At 51.1% G+C, this 20,902-nt stretch overlaps 1 protein-coding gene across 1 annotated transcript; it reads left to right on the forward strand.

The window, feature by feature from the left end:
• Positions 1-534: 534 nt before the first annotated feature.
• On the forward strand, positions 535-19,848 carry LOC142881009 (aryl hydrocarbon receptor-like). The gene is made up of 11 exons (XM_076015038.1): positions 535-670; positions 1,672-1,859; positions 4,274-4,377; positions 5,748-5,837; positions 6,307-6,427; positions 7,216-7,352; positions 8,837-9,036; positions 9,134-9,243; positions 10,299-10,440; positions 11,037-12,084; positions 17,059-19,848. The coding sequence occupies exons 1-11, from the start codon at positions 630-632 to the stop codon at positions 17,197-17,199; spliced, it is 2,322 nt and encodes a 773-aa protein (XP_075871153.1). The 5' UTR covers positions 535-629; the 3' UTR covers positions 17,200-19,848.
• The last annotated feature ends 1,054 nt before the right edge of the window (positions 19,849-20,902 follow it).

Genomic DNA, 20,902 nt, shown 5'->3' on the forward strand with positions numbered 1-20,902 from the left:
GTGGAGGAGTCGGCGAGAAGCAGGAGGAAGGAGGGAGGGAGGGAAGGAAGGAAGGAAGGAAGCAGGACCTTGTGAACTGACGACGGGTTAATTTAAGGAAACAAAGAAAGAAAGAAGATAAAGAAAGGGGGAGTGGTGTATTTTTATTTTGTTGCCGGAATGTGAGGAGCCCACCGAGTTGTGTGTTATTTTTCTCCCCCCCCCCTGTGACGGAGCAGCAGGATGCAGCGACGGACTCGATGTTCACACTGTTACCGTCCCATATTTTGTTGCGTTTACTTGAGTTGTGTCGCCTGGTCTTGAAAGCCACTTTTTTCCAAACGACTTCGGTTCCCTTGCCTCTTTTGTTTTGGCCATGACGTCTGTTTCAGTGGCGGAAAACTAGAGCAAAAAAAAAAACAAAACTAGGCTGAGACCGTCGAGTGCCGCCTTGTTTTGCCGGTTTCTTGGGAGCTGCTTCCGGCGGGCGAATGAATGGAAGCGCTGCCGGTGTCTGTTTCCCCCCACCCCCCCACTCCGACTTGTGTCATCCCGCGGGACCAGTAACCGCAGAGAGTGAAGGTTGCGGGCTGACTTGCATGGGTCCCCCCCGGCTGCCGTGAATCCACGAGTTGTCCCGCCGCAGCGCCATGTACGCCGGACGCAAGCGCAGAAAACCGGTGCAGAAGGGGTGAGTGATTGACGCGAGTCTACGGCACGACAGCGCCGCAAAGTTTGCTGCTTTTACGACTGTTGACACTCGGTCCAGAATGTCTCAACACTCCACACTACTGACGCTAGCTTGTTTTGGGCCAGTCTATACAGCAGTTTTGGGAAAAATCTAAATTTAAATGAGGGAAGATGTGTTCATGTAAATGTGACTTTTGGTTAACGTGTATTTATATTTATTTATTTATTTACTTACTTATTTGTTTAGGACAATGCACATCAATTGACATGTCAGCTAATTTGGCAGATTTTTTTTTTTTTTTTTTTTTAGAATCATAGAAACAATAAATTATATATGCGCAATACAAATCTGACAAATAGATAAAACTTGCAAAGATCTGTCAAACAGAATTATTTCCCATTCACACAGAAAAGATGAGGAGACTCATGAGAGCAGGTCGGATTTGTTATGAACCGCTGCTTCAGGGTCTTTTTAAAGGTGGTGTGGTTGGGACAGCTTCTGACATGAGCTGGCAGTCAGTTCCAGGACTGTGTTGCTCTGATGATATTGATGGTATCTGATGATATTGGCCAAGATACTAGAAGCCCACAATTGCGTCACTCAAACTAAGTGATTTTTCCACACATTATTGATTCAAATCGAATTTCAGTCAGAAGAGAAATTAGCTTTTGCAACATTGGTTGTTGTAGCTGTTAAAAAGTGCCATTATTAAGGCGAAATGCTTGCAAGTTTTGTGCGTCTTTTGTAGAATGTGGAAAGTTGAATTCAGCCTCACAAGTCAGAGATAATAAAGATTTTTAGAAAAAAATTGAATTCATTTTGTGCTGAAATCGTATTACTTTTAAACAATTGCATAAAGGTTTCTAGTTCCTGAATACAAGAATTTAACAAGATGAATGCACGTGACTCAGTTGCAACTGTGTCTCTTTTTTGTACCTGCTGGAAGTGATATTGTAATTTTTGTTACATTCCATCATTATGTCTGCCGTCTTTGCGTGAAGGGTAAAACCGACCCCGACCGAGGGTGCCAAGTCCAACCCGTCCAAACGGCACCGTGACCGCCTGAACTCGGAGCTGGACCGCCTGGCCGGCCTGCTGCCCTTCCCCGAGGACGTGGTCTCCAGCCTGGACAAGCTTTCCATCCTGCGGCTCAGCGTCAGCTACCTCCGCACCAAGCACTTCTTCTCTGGTAGGGCCCTCAACCCCTAACACCCCCCCCCCCCCACACACACACACACACACACACACACACACACACACACACCCACCCCCCAGTGTAGCAAATCACGTCGAGATTCAAAACCCGAATGAAGAGCCGTCATCACGCTGGGCCTGAGTGACTTTGGCAGCGTCAGCGGTCGGTAAAAGAGGCGCTAATGAAATCACGGACGCGCGGCAGTGAAGCTGGAACCTGTCGCTGGTCCGTCTGGAAGCAGCTGCTCGCCGCCTGAAATAGCTTTTCGCACTTCACATGCTGGGTCCGCAGGGTACAGGGGCAGACAGACAGACAGACAGGCGGAAGGAAGGAAGGAAGGAGGGAAGGCTGATGAAACGCTCAGGGACAGACGGTTGTGAAAAGAGAGGCGTGCAAATGCGTGCAGGGACCGACGGAAAAGTGTAAAGTGAGACACAAATGCTGCGCATGTGGACGTCAGCGAGTGCAGGGACGGCGAGGACGGACCTGCAGGGGGACCAGACCAGGCTGCAGGTACAGGATCGGGCGGACGGACCAGAGACGGTTGGGTTCCAAACAGTGCCAAGCTGTCAGGTGACTCAGGTGTGAACCCACCTGTTGAGAAGTGCAGGTGTGCGGAGAGAGGAGAACCAATCTGACACCTGATCTGTCTAGCGCAGGCATGGGCAAGCTATGGCCCGGGCACCATATGCGGCCCGTTAAGCTTTTTAATCCAGCCTACTGGTCAATTATATTAGTACTATTAGTAAGTCATAAGATAGCTGTATTTCATCTACCTTTTTAGTGCTTTAAACAGACAAAGACAGATATTTTGTTTTAACACTTTTGCTCATTTTCAATTGACATTAAAGCACATGGTTTCTACATAGCCCATGATATATTTTTTCCTTCTATGAGGAGAGTCACCAAAGCACTCCATCCATCTGCTCCTGCTCCAGGCCCCGTCTGTCAGAATTTAGAAGCCGCAGTGCTCCTGTTCTGGCCCATAGAACCCATTGTGGCCCACAAGTGTGTGTGTGTGTGTGTGTGGGGGGGGGGGGGGGGGGGGGGTAACCGTTTGAGTGAACCTCAGGCAATAAATAGTCAAAGTGGAGAGTGTCAGTATGTATCAAAGTGTGTGTGTGTGTGTGTGTGTGTGTGTGTGTGTGTGTGTGTGTGTGTGTGTGTCTGGGCTGTCTGACAGAGAGGATCGGCTTTGTTGAGGGGTTAGCAGGCTTACAGGCACAGCAGATGGATTTTGGGGATGTAGGTGTGTTAGCTTGTGTGTGCGCGCGAGTGAGTGCGTGTGTGTGTTTGTGTTTGCCAGCTTTGCACGTGCTCTCCTATCAGCTGTTAACATCTGGAATGTGTGTGTTCTCCCGTAGCAGGCGGCTGGAGGCTGCACTCTGCCCTCTGTTTGCGATTGGAACAAAGTTCAAAACTGCTTCAGTGCCAGAACATCAACAGAATTTGTCGTGTTCCCAATGGGCGCCTGTTGTTATCAGATCATCTCACTTCACGTCTCCCGTGAAAAGTCCTGGCTTTCCCTTCTGAGCGTCGTCTTTCTTCTCTCTGTCAGTCCAGTTGGGGAGAAGCTCAAAACCGGACTGAACAGCCCGAGAGACGTCTCGCCGCTCGAACCGGCGACTTTAACCTCGGATTAAAAACACTTCTGACCTCGCCGTCACATCAACCCCTCCATCCCCCCGGCTGCCTTCGTCCCAGAGTGCTTGAACTGCCGGTGACCCCCCCCCCCACTTCATTGTTTGTCCCGACGACGGGGGCGAGCGTTGTAGGTCAGCCCCTCTGGCCCGTGGCCACGAGACGACCCTCGTCCCAACGTCTCAGCCCCCCCCCCCCCCCCAATCCGCTAATGTAGGTCTGTGGAGACGGCTGCTGCTGGCCGGCCCGACAGAGACGAGATGAAAGCCTCTCGGAATGAAAACACGGCAGGATAATCCACCCGGTGGCACTTTGCAGACCTTTAGCGGCAGGGCGGGGGAGGGGCCTGGTTGGGGCAGGTGCCCAATGTTCAACTTTTGACTCCGGCGCTCCTGTTATTTTTCCCTCAACTTCTCAGATTTTTCTTCTTTTTTTTCCCAACCTGCAGCTTCCTTTTCGGCCACAGTTGGACACATTTTTTTTGGAGCTGACGGGCAGATTTGGGATCAGTAGGAAACAAGGTCACGCACAGCATTGCTGTTCGTCCAACATCTGTCTGGGCCTTCACGTTTTCTTGCTGTTGTTGTCGCTGTTCAGCAGACGGTCTTCTTCGACTGGCAGGAGCATCATGACTGCTGCCAGCGAGGGAGGAGCCCCAGGGATCCGCGCTTAACTTGCACTGCAGTGTGTTTTGGAGGTTGCGTACGATACAATACGATATGATGATGATGACAACCCCCCCTCTCTCCTCTTCCGTCTGTCTGCAGTGGCGCTGAAGAACCAGCAGGGCGGCGTTGAGAAGGCGAACGGTGACGATGGAAAACCGTCGGGAGCGTCGGATCGGATACCAGAGGGGGAGCTGCTGCTGCAGGTCAGTCCCCCCCCCACACTGAAAACAAGAACAGATTTCTCGAAACTGGGCACAAGTTTGGGAATGCAGAGCGCCGGAATTTGGGTGGAGTCGCTAACGACCTCGGCTCCGCGTTGCACCGACAGACGGGTGATCGGAGGGAATTTATTGACCCCGGAGGATGAAGTGGGTCAGTGCAGTGGTGGAGAACATGTGGACGGAGCAGCGGCAGCAGCAGCAGCTTCCTGCCTTCAGCTGCTCTGTTCCATTACAGGCGACGAGCCATGAATTATACAGAGCCGGTGAAGGCATCAATTATTGAAGGGAGGGGCCGCTTGGACCGACCAGGGGTGTGTGTGTGTATGTGTGTGTGTGTGTGTTGGGGGGCATTGGCTGAAAACAGCTGAAGAATTCCTCCTTGTTTGATCGAATGTCACCACATCGCACCGTCAGCAGTCATTTGTAAAAATCAAAAAATTCTTCTTCTTCTTCTTCTTCTTCTTCTTCTTCTTCTTCCTCTTCTTCTGTGGTAATCGATTTAACTTGCTGACTGGATCGCACCTACTTTCTGCGAGTGTTTGTAGCGGCTGCATCATTTTCACAGAGGCAACAAACAAAACCACTGCGTCTCTCTCTCACTCTCTCTGTCTCTCTCTCTTTCTCTCTCTCTCACTTTCTCTTTGTCTCTCTCTCTCTCTCTGTCTCTCTCTTTCTCTCTCTCACTTTCTCTTTGTCTCTCTCTGTCTCTCTGTCTCTCTCTCTTTCTCTTTTTCTCTCTTTCTCTCTTTCTGTCTCTCTCTCACTTTCTCTTTCTCTCTCTCTCTTTCTCTCTCTCACTTTCTGTCTCTCTCTCACTTTCTCTTTCTCTTTCTCTTTTTCTCTCTCTCTCTTTCTGTCTCTCTCTCTCTGTCTCGCTCTCACTTTCTCTTTTTCTCTCTTTCTATCTCTCTCTCTCTCTCTCTCTCTCTCTCTCTCTATCTCTCTCTTTCTCTTTGCGCCTCATGTATGCACACACACACACACACACACACACACACACACACACACACATGCTCTGAGGAGACTGAGAGGTTGACCAAACATGAGAAGAGAGGGGAGATGTGTTTTCTGCAGACAGATGAAGCTACAGTAAATATTTATACGCAGCGCCTTTATGCCACTCTGCTCACTGTGTGTGTGTGTGTGTGTGTGTGTGTGTGTGTGTGTGTGTGTGTGTGTGTGTGTGTGTGTGTGGTCTGACATCATAACCATTTTATTTCACATTTTTTAAAGCAGCTGATTAAAATCCAATCTATCTAATGTCTAATTTTAAAGGTCCCCTTCTCTTTTTCTCGAGCAAGAATCCACAGCACCCTAACAAAATAACGCAGGTGTGTTTGTTTTGCTGGCAGGCTCTCAATGGCTTCGTGCTGGTGGTGACGGCCGAGGGGGCCATCTTCTTCTGCTCCCACACCATCCAGGACTACCTGGGCTTCCATCAGGTCAGACCCCTACACCTTGGACCGCTGTCTCCACTCATCTCGCACACACACTCACACACACACACACACACGGCGTCTGGCACCGCCAGAGGGGAGGGAGGGGGGTGTAAACGCCACCTCTCACCCTGTCACTTCCTCGTCCACCTGAGGCTCGTCTCCGTCCACCGGTGCTGAAGCCGCTTCCTCCTCCTCGACTCACGAGACGACAGTGTTTGGTAACAGCGGCTTGGCACCCGGCGCCGGGTGTCAACAGCTGCGCTGGCACCCATAAAGCCGGGGGGTGGGGGAGGGGCGGGGGGCTAATCAAGCGCACATCGACAAACACCTGCACCCGTCGGATTGGTGAAGTTCGAGCCGTTTGATTTCTCTCTCTCACTCTCTCTTTCGGGAAGGCAATGGGAAATCAAACGCACCTCGCCCGGAAAATCCTGGTGTAACTGTGTAACGATTCTGGCCGCTGTCTCCTCAGACCGACGTCATGCACCAGAGCGTGTTTGAGCTGATCCACACGGAGGACCAGCAGGAGTTCAGGAGCAACCTGCACTGGGCCCTCGACCCCCCTAACCCCACCGACCAGCCACCCACTGCAGGTTTGTCCCAGCCAATCGCAGCAGGGGTGGGCCGACTTTTTGACTGGTAGTCCACAGTGGGTTGTAAAATTTGACAGAGGGGGCCCGAGCAGCGGCAGATAGATGGAGTGTTTTGGTGACCCACCTCATAGGAAAATAAAAATATTTCATGGGATGTGTAGAAAACTCTGAATGAAAATGAACAGAGGCGTTGAAACAAACTGTCTTCGCTCTTCATCGAAATGAACGCTGAAAAAAGTGATGAAATACAGCTATTTTACGAATGACCTACTATGAATATAATTTCTTCAAGTTTTAGCGGGCCAGATTAAAAAGCTTAACTGGCCGCATATGGCCCCCGGGCCGTAGTTTGCCCACGCCTGGTCTGGTATCTCCTGGTATCTTGATGAGGTGAGTGTGGGTGGCGCTCAGGGTGCAGGAAGGTGCTATATGAGAGGCGTCGCTGTCAAAGTGATGCTTCACTCTGAGCTGAGGTCGGAGGTCAGAGGAGAGGTGAGAAAAGGTGACCTTTTCAGGGGGAGCCTCCTGAGAGGCGACCTAAATGTTGCAGTGTGCGCTCACGCACGTGCACAAACAGGACATAGCAACGTCTCAAAGTCACACGGAACAAAAACACACGCACACACACACACGCTTGTCATGTCACATTATGTCTGCTCATCAGTCAGTGTACACACACCTTCTCTGAACACACACACTCAGCTCAAGGGCAACTTACTCGCAGCGATCGTGATTAAACAGGTGTTTCTCATTCATTTGGTTCATGTATTTATTGGTCCCGCCCGCAGACGGCGAGGCCTCCACAGCGCCCTCTGACCTCGTGACCTTGGACCCCGAGCAGCTCCCCCCAGAGAACTCCTCCTTCCTGGAGAGGGGCTTCATCTGCCGCTTCCGCTGCCTGCTGGACAACTCCTCCGGCTTCCTGGTGAGTCTCATCGAGCTGCCGCTGCGAGACGTGGTTGCGTTCCTGTCTTTTCTTATTGCGCCGGTGAAATAACGAGAGCCGAGCTGGCGCTGGTGGTGTCGGCCGTGTTGTCGGCGCCGCGGGCAGCATGGCGTGCCACCTTTGGAGTCCCTCAGGGATCAGAAGCCACCGTTCGCTCCCGTAATCCGCCTTAGGAGAGCCCTCCGGGGTCGTGGGGAAAAAAACGGGCCGTAATCCCCAGTGGTCCCAGTCGGCCCCCAGAGTCAGACCCTCCGCCGCTGCTCCCACTAAGACAATTAGCCGCAGGTGGGGGAGGAGGAGGAGGCGGTGGGGAAACACACACACACAGGAGCTTAGTGGGCGGCGCAAATCCCCGCTGGGAAAAAAAAACAGCGGGCCGAGGGTCGCCCTTGAGCAAGGCACCTGAGGGGCCTCGAAAAAAAACAGGGGCGGGCGGCTTGCAGCACTGTAACGCTCTTACCGATACTAGATGTGCAATTGTCTGCCTGGTGTGTGTATTACTGCCTTTGATTGTATTTTACACGTTATTGTATTTAAAAAAGAAAATATATATGTATTTTAATTTTTTAATTTTCTATATTGTACTCTTTATAACTGATTGCACTTTATACTTCATACCTCTTCTTGAATTGAATTGAATCGAGTTGAATTGAATTGAATTGAATTGAATTGAATTCAATTCAATTTTACTGTAAGTCAAGTTTGACTCTAAATCAAAAGGCCGCTCTGGTTGGATTTCCAACAAAGCAACTTTGCTGTGAAGACCCAACTTGAAAATGTCGCTAAACGCTAAATGCTGAATGGCACCATGTGTCGCAGAATAAGCTCCGCCCACTTTAAACCAGCTAGTGACAGTGACGAGTGAGTTAGTCAGCCATGGAGAAACTGCTCCCGTGTTTGCAGCCTCCCCCGCTATAACCCAAACCTCGCCGGGCCCTCCGTGCGTTCGGAGGAGGGGAGGGAAGGGGAGGGCATCTGGGTGCCCCCCGCCAAACCCCTCCTCCACCACTTCTCCTCTATTCCTCCCCTTCCCAGCGCGTTTGCGTGAGCAGTAAGCCAGGTCTCTGCCCCCGTCCGCCGCTGTGGCTGTGGCTTTGTTTTTTTCCTAATCCCTCCTGCTATTCGGGGGCCAGATTCCTGACGTCCAACAACACCTTCCCTCCCCTGCCCTCCCTTCCCACCCTCCACCACCTCCACCGCCTCCCACAGGTCTGCTGTAGAGAACTGAGGACGGTGGAGGTGGGGGTCCTCCTCCCGCCTGCAGGGGAGAGGAGGGTGAGGCTTCAGGCTGGGAGATGATAAAACCTCCGTCTGTGAAGGTGGAGGAACATGTCGGGGAGTCATTGGTTAAAAACCATAAAAAAAAACAAAAACTTAAAAATCAATCTGAACTGTCATCGCACGGACAGAACATCTCCTTCATGTCTGAAGAAACATCTTTGTGTGTTCCTCCCCTCCCCCAGGCGCTGAACATCCAGGGCCGCCTCAAGTTCCTCCACGGTCAGAGCCACCAGCAGGGCGGCGACGGTGGCCCCTCGCAGCTCGCGCTGTTTGCCATCGCCATGCCCCTGCAGCCGCCAGCCATCCTGGAGATCAGGACGAGGAACATGATCTTCAGGACCAAACACAAGCTGGACTTCACCCCCATGGCCTGCGACGCCAAGTAGGCCTCAGCCGATAAAACCGCACCTCCACCTTGAGTTCACTGTTAGTCAGGTTTGTTCACCCCTGCGTGTGTGTTGTGTTTTTTTCCCCCCCAGGGGTAAAATCGTCCTGGGCTACACCGAGGCTGAGCTCAGGGTCCGAGGGTCGGGCTACCAGTTCATCCACGCCGCCGACATGCTGTACTGCGCCGAGAACCACGTTCGAAGTGAGTCCGCCGTCGTAATGGTGTGGCTGATAGGACACTTCACAACATCGTAAAAAAAACAAAACGTGACTGTGCACGTGCACGTGCTTCCCCACCCCCCCTCCTGCAGGGTGTGTCCACTGACCTCCCCGACCCCTGTATCATGATTTACCCAACGTTGCACTTGCGACACATGTGGACAACAAACAATGACACACATGCTGTCTATGCATGTGTGTGTGTGTGTGTGTGTGTGTGTACGTGTACGTGTACGTGTACGTGTGTTTGTTGAGCGCGCTGGGGCTGTTGATGCACTAAATCTCCGAGGCAGAGTCAAGTGTCCTACTTAGCTCGCGCACCGAATGACCCGGTTAGCTGCGGCTGCTGCGGTGGCGCACTGTACGCATTGCCGCCACCCCCCCCCCCCCCCCCCCCCCCCACACACACACACACACGGTGATACTGTACGCGTGCGCTGGTGCGTGCAGAAACACAAACGCGTGCGTACGCATTGGAAAAACACAAAGACGTACGCGCTCACAGACACAGAAACCGAAGCGCTAACACGAGAAGAGTTGTCGCTATTAGAGTGAGTTGTTGTCACCCACGGTGACACCCACACACTGTGCGTTGTGGTGGGGCTGGGGGGAGGGGTTGTTTGCACGGTCAGCAGAGATGATTGGCCCAGTTGGAGCGCACCGACATCAACTCCTGTAATCCCCCTCAGATTATGAGCAGAGTTAAAACAACCTCAAAAGCCCGTTTGGCTGCTACACACACTGCCTGCGCAGCCAAAGGCAAAGTCTGCGTGTGTGCTTGTGTGCGTGCGTGCGTACTTGCGTGTGTGTCATCTCTCTGGCAGACATGAACGCCCCGATTCCCCCCCAAAACTCAGGTGCTCAAATGTGCAGAAGTGACTTTGAAAAACACTTGTCAGGTTTTTCCAAAGCAATTTATTAAAGTCACCGAGTAAAAAATAATGCATAGTGTATCAATAAGCACACACACAGACACACACACACACTTGCATGCGGTGATGATGTTGCGTGTTGCGTGTCTTCGCCCACGACTTGCAGTGATGAAGACGGGCGAGAGCGGCCTGACCGTCTTCAGGCTCCTCACCAAGGACAACCGCTGGAAGTGGGTGCAGGCCAACGCCAGGCTGGTCTACAAGAACGGCAAGCCCGACTACATCATCGCCACCCAGAGGCCACTGGTGTAGGTGCAGCGTGTTTTTTTTTTGTTTTTTTTTCTGAAATTGTATCTTTATTTGGAACAGACAGGCAAATTGCACAGCACATTAAGGGTAATGGAGACAAAAATCCTTCCATTTTTTGGGGAAGCAGCAAACATCCTCCTCAAGCATGCACCAGTTAGATGTACTGGATACTCAGTTGTAGGGAACTTTGATACAACTTAAATTGTGAGTGGGTCAAACAGTTCTCAAGAACAGTGAACAAATGAATAGGAACCTGAGGGTCACCAGCTGTCACTACTGCAAAAAACATTCATTTTTACTTGCCACCAGAAGCCATTGCATTAAAAAAAAAAAAGTAACATGACTTAAATACAAGGCCTCAAAAGTCGGAGGAATTTAGGCATTAAAAACTGAGCTCCATGAAGCCTGAATACCCCTCCAGAATGCCTTCAGTTTGGGCAGTCCCAAAAGCTGTGGTCGTGGTTGGCCACCGTCGATCCACACTGCCTCCAGCATGGAATATTTGTGCCTTTGTATTTCTCTTGATGTGGAGTCTTGAAGGGATTTTTTAGTGTTTTTTTCTTTCCTTTTTAACATTTTGTGGCGTTCCGCGCAGGGACGAGGAAGGCGGCGAGCACCTGATGAAGAGGTCGATGCACCTGCCCTTCACCTTCGCCACCGGCGAGGCCCTGCTCTACCAGACCGGCTTCCCCCTGCACGGCTTCCCCGACGCCCTGCAGGCCAACGGCGGCAGAGGCGGCAGCAAGGCCAAGAAGGGCAAGGCGGACGACGGGACCGCGCCTCCTCCGAAGTCACTACTGGAGGCGCTGATGAGTCAGGACACGTCAGTGTACGTGTGCCAGCCGGACCCGGAGCCCCGGGCGCCGCCGACCTACGACCCCCTGCTGGCCACCCTGGACTCTCTGACGCTGGACGGCGAGGAGCCGTGCTCCAACAGCGAGCTGTTCAGCGCCCTGGAGAACCTGGGCCTCAACGCCGAGGACCTGGAGCTGCTGCTGCTGGACGAGAGGATGATCCAGGTGGAGCTGGACGACAACCGCGTGCCCTCGCTGGGCGACCTGCTCACCAACAATGAGATCCTCTCCTACCTGCACGGCGCCCTGGAGCACGAGCATGGGCCCGACGGCGGAGGTGGAGCACACCCCCAAGCTCCGCCCATCGTGCAGCTGTCGCAGCAGATGCAGCAGCACGCCGGCGCCGGAGGAGAGCCGCCGAGGGCCCAGCCCGGGATTCCCAATGGGCTCTGGGCCGCGACGGAGAGCCAGCGTCTGCTCGGCCGCCATCAGCACCACACCGTCCTCAAAGCCTCACCGCTGAACGATGAGCTGCTGCAGCCTGGTCCGCAGTGGCAGCTGCAGCTGCAGCAGCACCAGCCGCTCGGCGGCCATGGCTTCCACGGTCACCTGAACGGCGCCGCCAACGGATCGTACGTCCCCAATGGACACTCGGCCTTCCCTCTCAACGACGAGGCGGACTTCAGCGGCGCCCACCAGGGCTACCAGCAGCAGCAGCTGCAGCAGGTCCAGGGCTCGGAGCTGGAGCAGCTGCTGGGTCTGTCCCATCATCATCAGCAACAGCAGCAGCACGGTCTGCTGCCACTGGAGGCATACAGCGTTTTCCATGTAGACTCCGCCCACAGCAAGGTAAGGGAATCGTGGGTCAATCGGTGGTGTCAAACAATTATGCTAATTTATCATTTATTTGTTTATTTATATCGGTAATAAAAGTGTATACTCACAGTACAATAAAAGTAATTTTGTTTTCCTACCCATCGAACGGTTCTTATATTATAAAATACACATTGACTAGGACCCTGCGATGAACTGGCGACTTGTCCAGGGTGTCCCCTGCCTTCGCCCTAAGACGGCTGGGATAGGCTCCAGCAGACCCCCGTGACCCTGACCTCGGGACTAAGTGGGTATGGAAAATGGATGGATGGATGGACATTGACTAGGGTCTTGCTCCCAGTTAGCTGCCATTTTGCACCGCCATGTTTCTATGGAAGCCCTGTGTGGACAATCCAGCTGCTTCATAGCCCGTTTCATATTTAGAGTGCACGTTTGCGTCTTCAAATAAACCAACGAAGAAGAAGGTGGACGAGTTATCCAGGTTTGGGCTCGTAGACCACCGTAGTTCACTGGCAAGCTGGGGAGAGTCCCTCAGTGAAAGTGAAACCAAAAATGTTGATGTCGCTGTTTCTTTTTAAAAAATATTGCACACTTAACCACTAAAGGACTGGACTGCAGCAAAGGAGGACCCCATTCTATAGTTTAGCATCGGCATGCTTGTTCGTGTCCCTTGGCTGACAATGAGTCACAGCCCACTGACCTAATTAAGTGATGTCCTTGACTTAACATGGCGTCAGTCCCATGAGCGCTCCTGTGCAGGAGGAGGCGAGCAGCGCCTACAGAAGATGAATCCGAAGACGAAGCCGAGTCTCGGACCTCAAACCCTTCAGATCTCTTTGCTCTCCTCTTGAAGTGAGGGGTTGGCTTGGCCGCAGGCATTCACTGAGCGCAGCGTGCGCCATGTAAATAAGACGAGGGGGGGGGGGAGGCGACCTGAGGAGAGGGTCGACTGCGGAGTCTCTGCTGGGTTGGGCGGGGTTTGCTGTCTGTGTTTGTGGATTCACACTGGGAAGCTTCAAACGTTACACACAGCAGCCCTCACCCTCTCCTTCCAGTTTTTTGCAAGTCTTATTTTCGCCGAGCACCATGTAGGTCAATGCACAGCGATTCCACCATATTTCGCATAAACGCTGCAAGCTGCATGTTGTCTGCACGAGTTTACGTTGAACTGGATTTCTTTGCTTTTCTTTTGGGATGCTTTAGCGCGCCCGTCCATTTCGATTTAAAGGTAACGTCGCTTCCTGATAAAAATGAGTGCGGAAATGTTTTCCAAATCAATCGCCGCCGGCTCGTCTGTGTGAAACCTGCAGGGGGTCTGGAAGCTCCGCTGCTGCCCAGCCTGAACTCGCATCCCGCTCACATGGTCCAGGAAGCCTCATGAATGATGAACGACGCTCCGTTCAAAACACCGCTCCCGCTGCGCACACAATTAGCCCTGTGTATGTAGCCTCCTGCTGAAACTGAAGCTCTTTTGAGTTGGGCCTTGGGCGGGGACAGAAACAAGGTGGCTGGAGGTGTGGTCAGTCCCCTCTGTGACGTCACAGAGGGTGAAGTTAGGATCTGGGATTATTAGTAAAGTTTGCCTCTCATGGAGACCTTTTTAATTGCTGTTACAGCTGTAGAAGGATGTGTTTCATTCAATCAATCAACTTTCTTTTGAGCCTAAACGCTTTGCGCATTTGACTTATCATGTCACGTGACATCAACACATGAACAACATGTCACGTCGACGTCTATAGCGCGCAAACCCACAAACTGTAAGGCTATATAAAGATGCATCAGGCCGCTTGATTGAGTTTTTCCTCCAGCGCTGATCAAACTGCCGCTCCCTCTTCCACCCCTCCCCTCCCTGCATCTATTTTTCATTGTTGTTTGCGCGGCTGTTGCTGTTCCGTCAGGCGTGAAGAGCATCGCTGGCGTTCAGGGTGAGCAAACAAAAAACAGCAAACATAACGAAACACGAGAGGGACGGGGGACCCGGGCGAGAGAGAGAGAGAGAGAGAGAGAGCGAGAACGGAGGAGAAAACGCGGTCATTACGACGGGAATAAGGTCGGGGACGGGGGATGCAGGGGAGATGGGTCGACCCCCGGTAGGCATCAATTCATTGGCTCCACCCCCCCACAGCTCGGTCCCCGCTGTTATTCTTCAGGGTCAGTGGGCGTCGCTGAAAGAAAAATACTGGCAGGGAGCCGTCCAGTCGAGCATGAATCGCCCGCTGACCTACAATTTGACTGTCATCATTACCTAATATTGTGAGCGGGGCGGGGGGGTGGGGGGGTGGGGGGGGGGTCGGGGTGAGGAGGCCGTGGAGGGTTGGGGGAGGTGAGGCTATTCTCAGCGTCTCATTTCGCCGTCGTCCCACGCCGTGAGCCAATCAGGACGAGCCGCGGTGCAGCACGAGGACAAGTTGTCGTCTCGCAGGCCCGGAAACACAGCCAGTGCGTCTTCAGAGGAGACGTTCGAGGCGTTCGTCCGATCAGCTCGCGTTTACTATCCAGACAGAGAGAATGGGTTGGGAAACGAGAGAGAGGGCAGCTTGCCAAAAACTCCCGGAAATGTTTAAGAGAGGCAGTTAAATTAGCATGACGTTGTCGGCTGGAATGTTAGGTTTCTTCCACACGTCGATCCCTGTGAGAGTCATATTGTCATGATTTTATTTCTTATTGCGTTTGCATCGGTTTGTTTTCGTAGGGGTCTGTTCTGTTTGTATCCCATCCACCACTTGGGGGAGCAGTGTTGCCAGCTGGCTACAGGTTCTCAGGTCAAAAGGTTATTTGAATCAACGACGGTGGGATAGGAAGAAAACCACATCTTAAATTGTAAGAGGATTTTTTTCGTTGGTATAGCAGTAAATAGTAAGTTGGGAGAGTGGATGTAAATGAAAATAAATTGTTTTGGAACTGAGCCCTTGGATACGTCAGTTTTGACCTGTCAAAAAATGCCCAACGATATATATTGCCCCAGAAATGATTTTGATAAACAATATTATTGCCCCAGAAATGATTTTGATAAACAATATTATTGTTGGTGACCGGACAGACTAAGCTCAGTTCTAAAACTCCTATTAACAGCCACACAAGGGCCGTGACGTTGCCCGGTTTGGCGCAGCCGGGCCCCAACCCTGGAGCCAGGCCCAGGCTTGGGGCTGGTATGCAAGCGCCTGGTGGCCGGGCCTTTGCCCACGGGGCCCGGCCGGGCCCAGCCCGAAGGAAAGACGTGGGTCCTACCTCCTGTGGGCTCACCACCCGCAGAGGAAGCCGTAGGGGTCCGGCACAGTGTGGTTCGGGCGGCGGTCAAGGTCAAGGGCCTCGACAACCCGGGCCTCGGAGAACGCCTCTGGCTGTAGGGACATAGAATTTCACCTGGCGCTGGAAGAAGAAGCTCAAGCTGCTGCAAGAGGTTGAGAGGTACCGGCTGGATAGAGTTGGGCTCCCCTCCACGCACAGCATGGGCTCTGGAACCCAGCTCCTTGAGAGGGGCTGGACTCTCCATTTTTCTGATGTTGCCTGCGGTGAGTGGCAGCGGGCTGGTGTGAGCGTGCTTATTGCCCCACAGCTTAGCCGCCACGTGTTGGAGCTCACCCCTTTGAATGAGAGGGTCGCGACCCTGGGCCTTCGAGTTGGGGACTGGTCTCTCACTGTGATTTTGGCCTACGGCCCGAATAGCAGTGCACAGTACCGGGCCTTCGTGGAGTCGCTGGGGGCGGTGCTGGATGGTGCTACGACCGGGTACTCCGTCGTTCTGCTACAACTTCAACGCACATGTGGGCAGCGACAGTGAGACCTGAAGAGGCGTGATTGGGAGGAACGGCCTCCCTGATCTGAACCCGGGCGGTGTTCAGTTGCTGGACTTCTGTGCTAGTCACAGTTTGTCCATAACAATCCATCCAGAGTACCGCAAGTCTCTGGATGTGCAGGGACTGTCGTGGCTGACACGTCTCTGTAACATCGCTTGGTGGTCGGGGACAGTGCCTCTGGACTGGCAGACCAGGGTGGTGGTTCCTCTTTTTCAGAAGGGGGACCGGAGGGCGTGTTCTAATTATAGAGGGATCACACTCCTCATCCTCCCCGATAAAGTCTGCTCCAGGGTGCTGGAGAGGTCCATAAGGCCAATAGTCGAACCTCGGATGCAGGAGGAACAGTGAGGGTTCCGCCTTGTCGTGGAACAATGTACCAGCTCCATTCTCTCCATCGGGTGCTTGAGGGTTCACCCAGTCTATATTTGCTTTGTGGATTTGGAGAAGGTGATGCGGTCGCTGTACCCGTCTGTCGTGGTGAAGAAGGAGCTGAGCCGAAAGGCGAGGCTCTCGACTTACCAGTCGATCTACGTTCCCACCCTCACCTATGGTCACGAGCGTTGGGTAGTGACCGAAAGAACAAGATCGCGAATAGAAGCGGCTGAAATGAGTTTCCTCCGCAGGGTGGCTGGGCGCACCCTGAGGGACAGGGTGAGAAGCTCAGTCACCCGGGAGGAGCTCAGAGTCGAGCCGCTGCTCCTCCACATCGAGAGGGGCCAGCTGAGGTGGCTCGGGCATCTGTTTGGGACGCCTCCTGGACCCCTCCCTGGGGTGGTGTTCCCGGCCATGTCCCACCGGGAGGAGGCCTCGAGGAAGACTCAGGACACGCTGGAAGGACTGTGTCTCTCGGCTGGCCTGGGAACGCCTTGGGGTCCCTCCGTATGAGCTGGAGGAGGTGACTGGGACCAGGGAAGTCTTGGTGTCTCTGCTGAGGCTGCTGCCCCTGCTCCCCCAGAAGAAGAAGACAATATTATTGTCCCAGAAATTATCGTTTTAAACTATATTATTGTCAGCCTCGTTTCAAGGCCCTTTTCCACGAATATGATAATATAGCATAATAATGCAAGTACACCCATAAAACCAAAAAAACTAAATTGATAATGAAAATGGTCCTAATTAATTTCCCCTCTCTCTCTCTCTCTCGCCCTCTCTCTCTCTCTCTCTCTCTCTCCCCCTCTCTCTCTCTCTCCAGCTGGAGAACGGCCGGCTCCTGAGCGCCGCCGACGCCGCCTACCTGCGAACATGTCTGATGCCCAGCGGGACCGCCGTGTTGCCTGCCAGCGAGCCACTGACGGCGCTGCAGGAGCCGCACAAGTCTGGATTCCTGCTGTGACAAAGGCTAGAGCAGAGAGAGAGACAGACAGGCACACAGATAGAGATGCAGGCAGACAGGTAACACAACCTTTCAAAGTAAAATCCTAAGATTAGTGCAGGGATAATCTCAGTTTTTTTTTCTTCCTTTTTTTCTACCCTGAGCCAAAACTCTTGCTGTTTACTGTGACTCTCAGCTCTACTTTATGCCAACTGCTTACTGTGACAGCAAAGCAGCACTGTGGACTTGGAAAACTCCGACAATCAAACTTTTTCTGGGGAAGAAGAAAAAAAAAGGTTTTTGAGTCTTTATGACATTGGTCGTCTTAGCAGGAAGTAGTAACCAAACCAGCCACCAGCCGGAGCAGCACCACGTCTTAGCCACTCCGCAAAAGGAAATCTCTTAAAGCATCGACAAGTGTTTATTTATTGCTGCGGACGCAGAAAAAAAAAAAAAGGAACAGTACGTCTTGTTTTTATCGTGGCAGCTGCATCACTGTGTTGATCCCGATGCTGCTTTTCTTTTCCGTTTTTATATGAGGTTTACAATGATGTTGTGCACTTACAGTAACAAAGCGGAGCTGCTCTGACCAGTCTGTCTGTCAGCGGCGCTCCGATCGAACTTAAAAAGAAGCATTTTTATTTCTTTTTTTTTTTTTTTTTTTAAATTGCCGTCTCCCCTCGCAGAGGCGCCGTTACACTGCTCCCATTAAATGCCTTTGCCCGAGCTCTGCCGCTCTGGAACTTCCTGCCAGCCGTGTTGTGTTGGGAACACAGAGTGCTCTTACATGCATACTGGAGTCCATTAGGGACCCCACGATATAAATAATAGATTGCAAGTGAAGGCCAAGCAGAAGACGGCGAAGAAGAAAAAGAAAGAAGTGCACGTGAGCGTGAGCGTCTCTCAGGTTTGCTCCTGTGATTTTTTTATTGTGCAAAAAATTTATTTCGCTCTTTTCATATCAGGCTGTTGGCTTCACGTGCAGAGAAGAAGAAGAAGAAGAAGAAGAAGAGCTTAGAGAATCCGTCTCACAAAACCAAGCTAGCTCCGACTAGCCCGCAGCGCTAACGTGAAGCTATCTCAACACTTTTGCTTTCACGATTATTTTCGCTCCTACGTCCTCTACACTGAAGTTTGTCCGTCTTTGAACTCCCCCAGTAATAAGAAATGTCCATCCTTCACTACCTGGCCCTTTATGATGTCATGTCGGGCCTCAGTACATTCCTCGCCAAGGCTAGCGCCATCTGCAGCAAAGGTGTTGGCCCTCCCCTTCCCAGACTGCCCTGTTCCTGTCTCCCAATCATTCTCTGGAGCCAGCGAAGTCTCAGTTAAGTCTCTGTCAACAGAGGGCTCAATGTCAACACCCTGAATCGTTAGGAAGTCCTACATGAAAATATGCAGAATATAGGACCTTTGAGCTCCGTCTTTAAATGCAGAAGTATTTCTGAATGCGTCGACAGACTCAACATCCTGTGATTTGACATTTAATATCACAAACCTGTGTGTTTTTGTTTTGTTTTTGTTTTGTTTTTTTATGGAAAATTGAAGTCGGACTTCCTTCGTCCATCTGAGCGTTTAATGCTGCGTTTATGTCACAGCAGGTCAACTGCAACGTTTAATCCCAGACGTTCATCTATTGGAATTAGTCCCCGACCCCAGTTACGTAAAGTTGCTTTTAATGCACCGAAATCTGCAACATTGTGAAAAAGACGCAGTGCAGAGAGTTTTTGTGCACGATTAAAACGAGTAGTACGACCACCGATGTGCCATAAACGCATCATCGCTCTCATTTCAAAGTGAAGCCGACCGACTGATAGCATTTAGCACCCAAAAACCAAATGAGAAAGTTCTTGCGTGCGTGTGTGTGTGTAGTTGCTTCATTGCTGAATGTCTCTTGTGAACAACAACAACAACAAAAAAACCATAAAGCTTTTACTCCGAGGTGCTTCGAGGTGATTGGCCGTTCGGTAAATGAGACCCTAGCGGCCAAAAGTCCCGACAGTGAAATGCATTTAAAGTTTTTGATCTTTTTTTGTTATATGAACACAGAATATCTAAGTGACTTTGTGTGATCAAACACTTTGAAAGATGGAAAAATGGTGATTTTGAGATAAAGAAAAAAAAAAAAAAAGTGTACGTGTGTATATCTGTTTTTTTTTTCCTGAAAAAGTGTTGTGTGCATCCACAACTTTACGTTCACAAACTCTTCCTCCAGCACTGAAAGTAGCCTAGTCTTGTAGATAAAGAAGGAAAAAAAAAAGCATTTTACGAGTTTGACTTCATGTTGTTTGGATATCGTCGTGTTTTTACGTCTAACGTCATGTTTTGTCACTTTAGCTCCAAACTAAACCGTGCCATAATGGTAATCTAGGACAATTTATTATACATAAATATATAAATATATATTTTAAATCTCTTTAACTAAAAAAATCTTTTGTTGATTCCTTCTCTCTTTTTGTATCTTAAATTCCACAATTTTTAAATGACTTTTTTCACTTTCTTTTTTGCTTTTTCATCTTTCTGACAGATTTTGCAACTAAACTTGTTGTTGTTTTCTTTTCTGTGTTCTTTTTTTTTTTTTTTTTTTACAAAAAAAGTGCACAGTGAACAGAATTGTTTTTGTTTTTTTTCCTTAAAGATGCAGTCTTGTCTCCAAGCCGTGTTTTTATTTTTATTTTATTTTTTTATGTGCTCTCAGAATCCTGAAAAAAATTAAAATGACTTTGTGCAATCACAGCCGGCATTGGCTCCCATGTGTCTCTCTGTGTTCCACTGAGTCTGCAAGACGTCTTGTGTCTTTCCAGTTGGGACCTGAGGGGCCTCCGGCGCGGCCCTCAGCTGGAGTTGCAACAAACCTGCTGGCCAGCTCCCCCCAGTGGAGCCCTCTGCGTTGAGAGTAGCCAGATAAAAGTGATAGCCAGGAAATGTTAGGTAAGAAACTCCGATTGAAATTTGTTAAAGATGCACTGGTGTAAATCTTTGGGGAAATGGCGGCCTCTGTGGTGGAAATAGGTAATTGCACATCATAGGTGGAGGAGCACGTGTGGAGGGGAATGAATGACGCTTCAGGAAAAAAAAAAGATGGAAATCCCACATGTGAGAATTGTGTCGCCTAGTGAGACAGCGCTATGAAAGTGCACAAACGCTGAAATAAAAAACACAGCCTGGGCTGTGATGCATCGTGGGACAGAGGAGGCTTTTAGCTGCTTTCACGCAGCTGTTTAGCCGCACGCGCGCACACACACACACACACACACACATTCAGTTCCACACCTTGGCTCTCTGGCTTTTTGCACTGACACATGCGAATCGACAATCAGGCGGAAAGCAAACAAACACGCCGACACCAGAGGGGAGCTGCCGGAGCTGCTATATATAAGAGCTGAAGAAGAATTAAAAATGTCGCATATAATAATATAACATATAATATAAAAATGGGGCGACACGGTGGCGCAGTGGTCAGCGCTGCCGCCTCGCAGCAAGAAGGTCGTGGGTTGGATTCCGGGGGCCCGGACCTGGGACCTTTCTGTGTGGAGTTTGCATGTTCTCCCTGTGTCTGCGTGGGTTCTCTCCGGGTTCTCCAGCTTCCTCCCACAGTCCAAAAACATGCATGTGAGATCAATTGAAGACTCTAAATTGTCCATAGGTGTGCATGTGAGTGTGAATGGTTGTTTGGGTCTATGTGGTCTTGCGATGAACTGGCGACTTGTCCAGGGTGTCACCC

This window comes from Nelusetta ayraudi, unplaced genomic scaffold (genome assembly GCF_046127955.1).
Source record: "Nelusetta ayraudi isolate G7.1 ecotype Tasmania unplaced genomic scaffold, CSIRO-AGI_Nayr_v1 ptg000006l, whole genome shotgun sequence".
In the NCBI taxonomy this organism is placed as follows: Eukaryota; Metazoa; Chordata; class Actinopteri; order Tetraodontiformes; family Monacanthidae; genus Nelusetta; species Nelusetta ayraudi.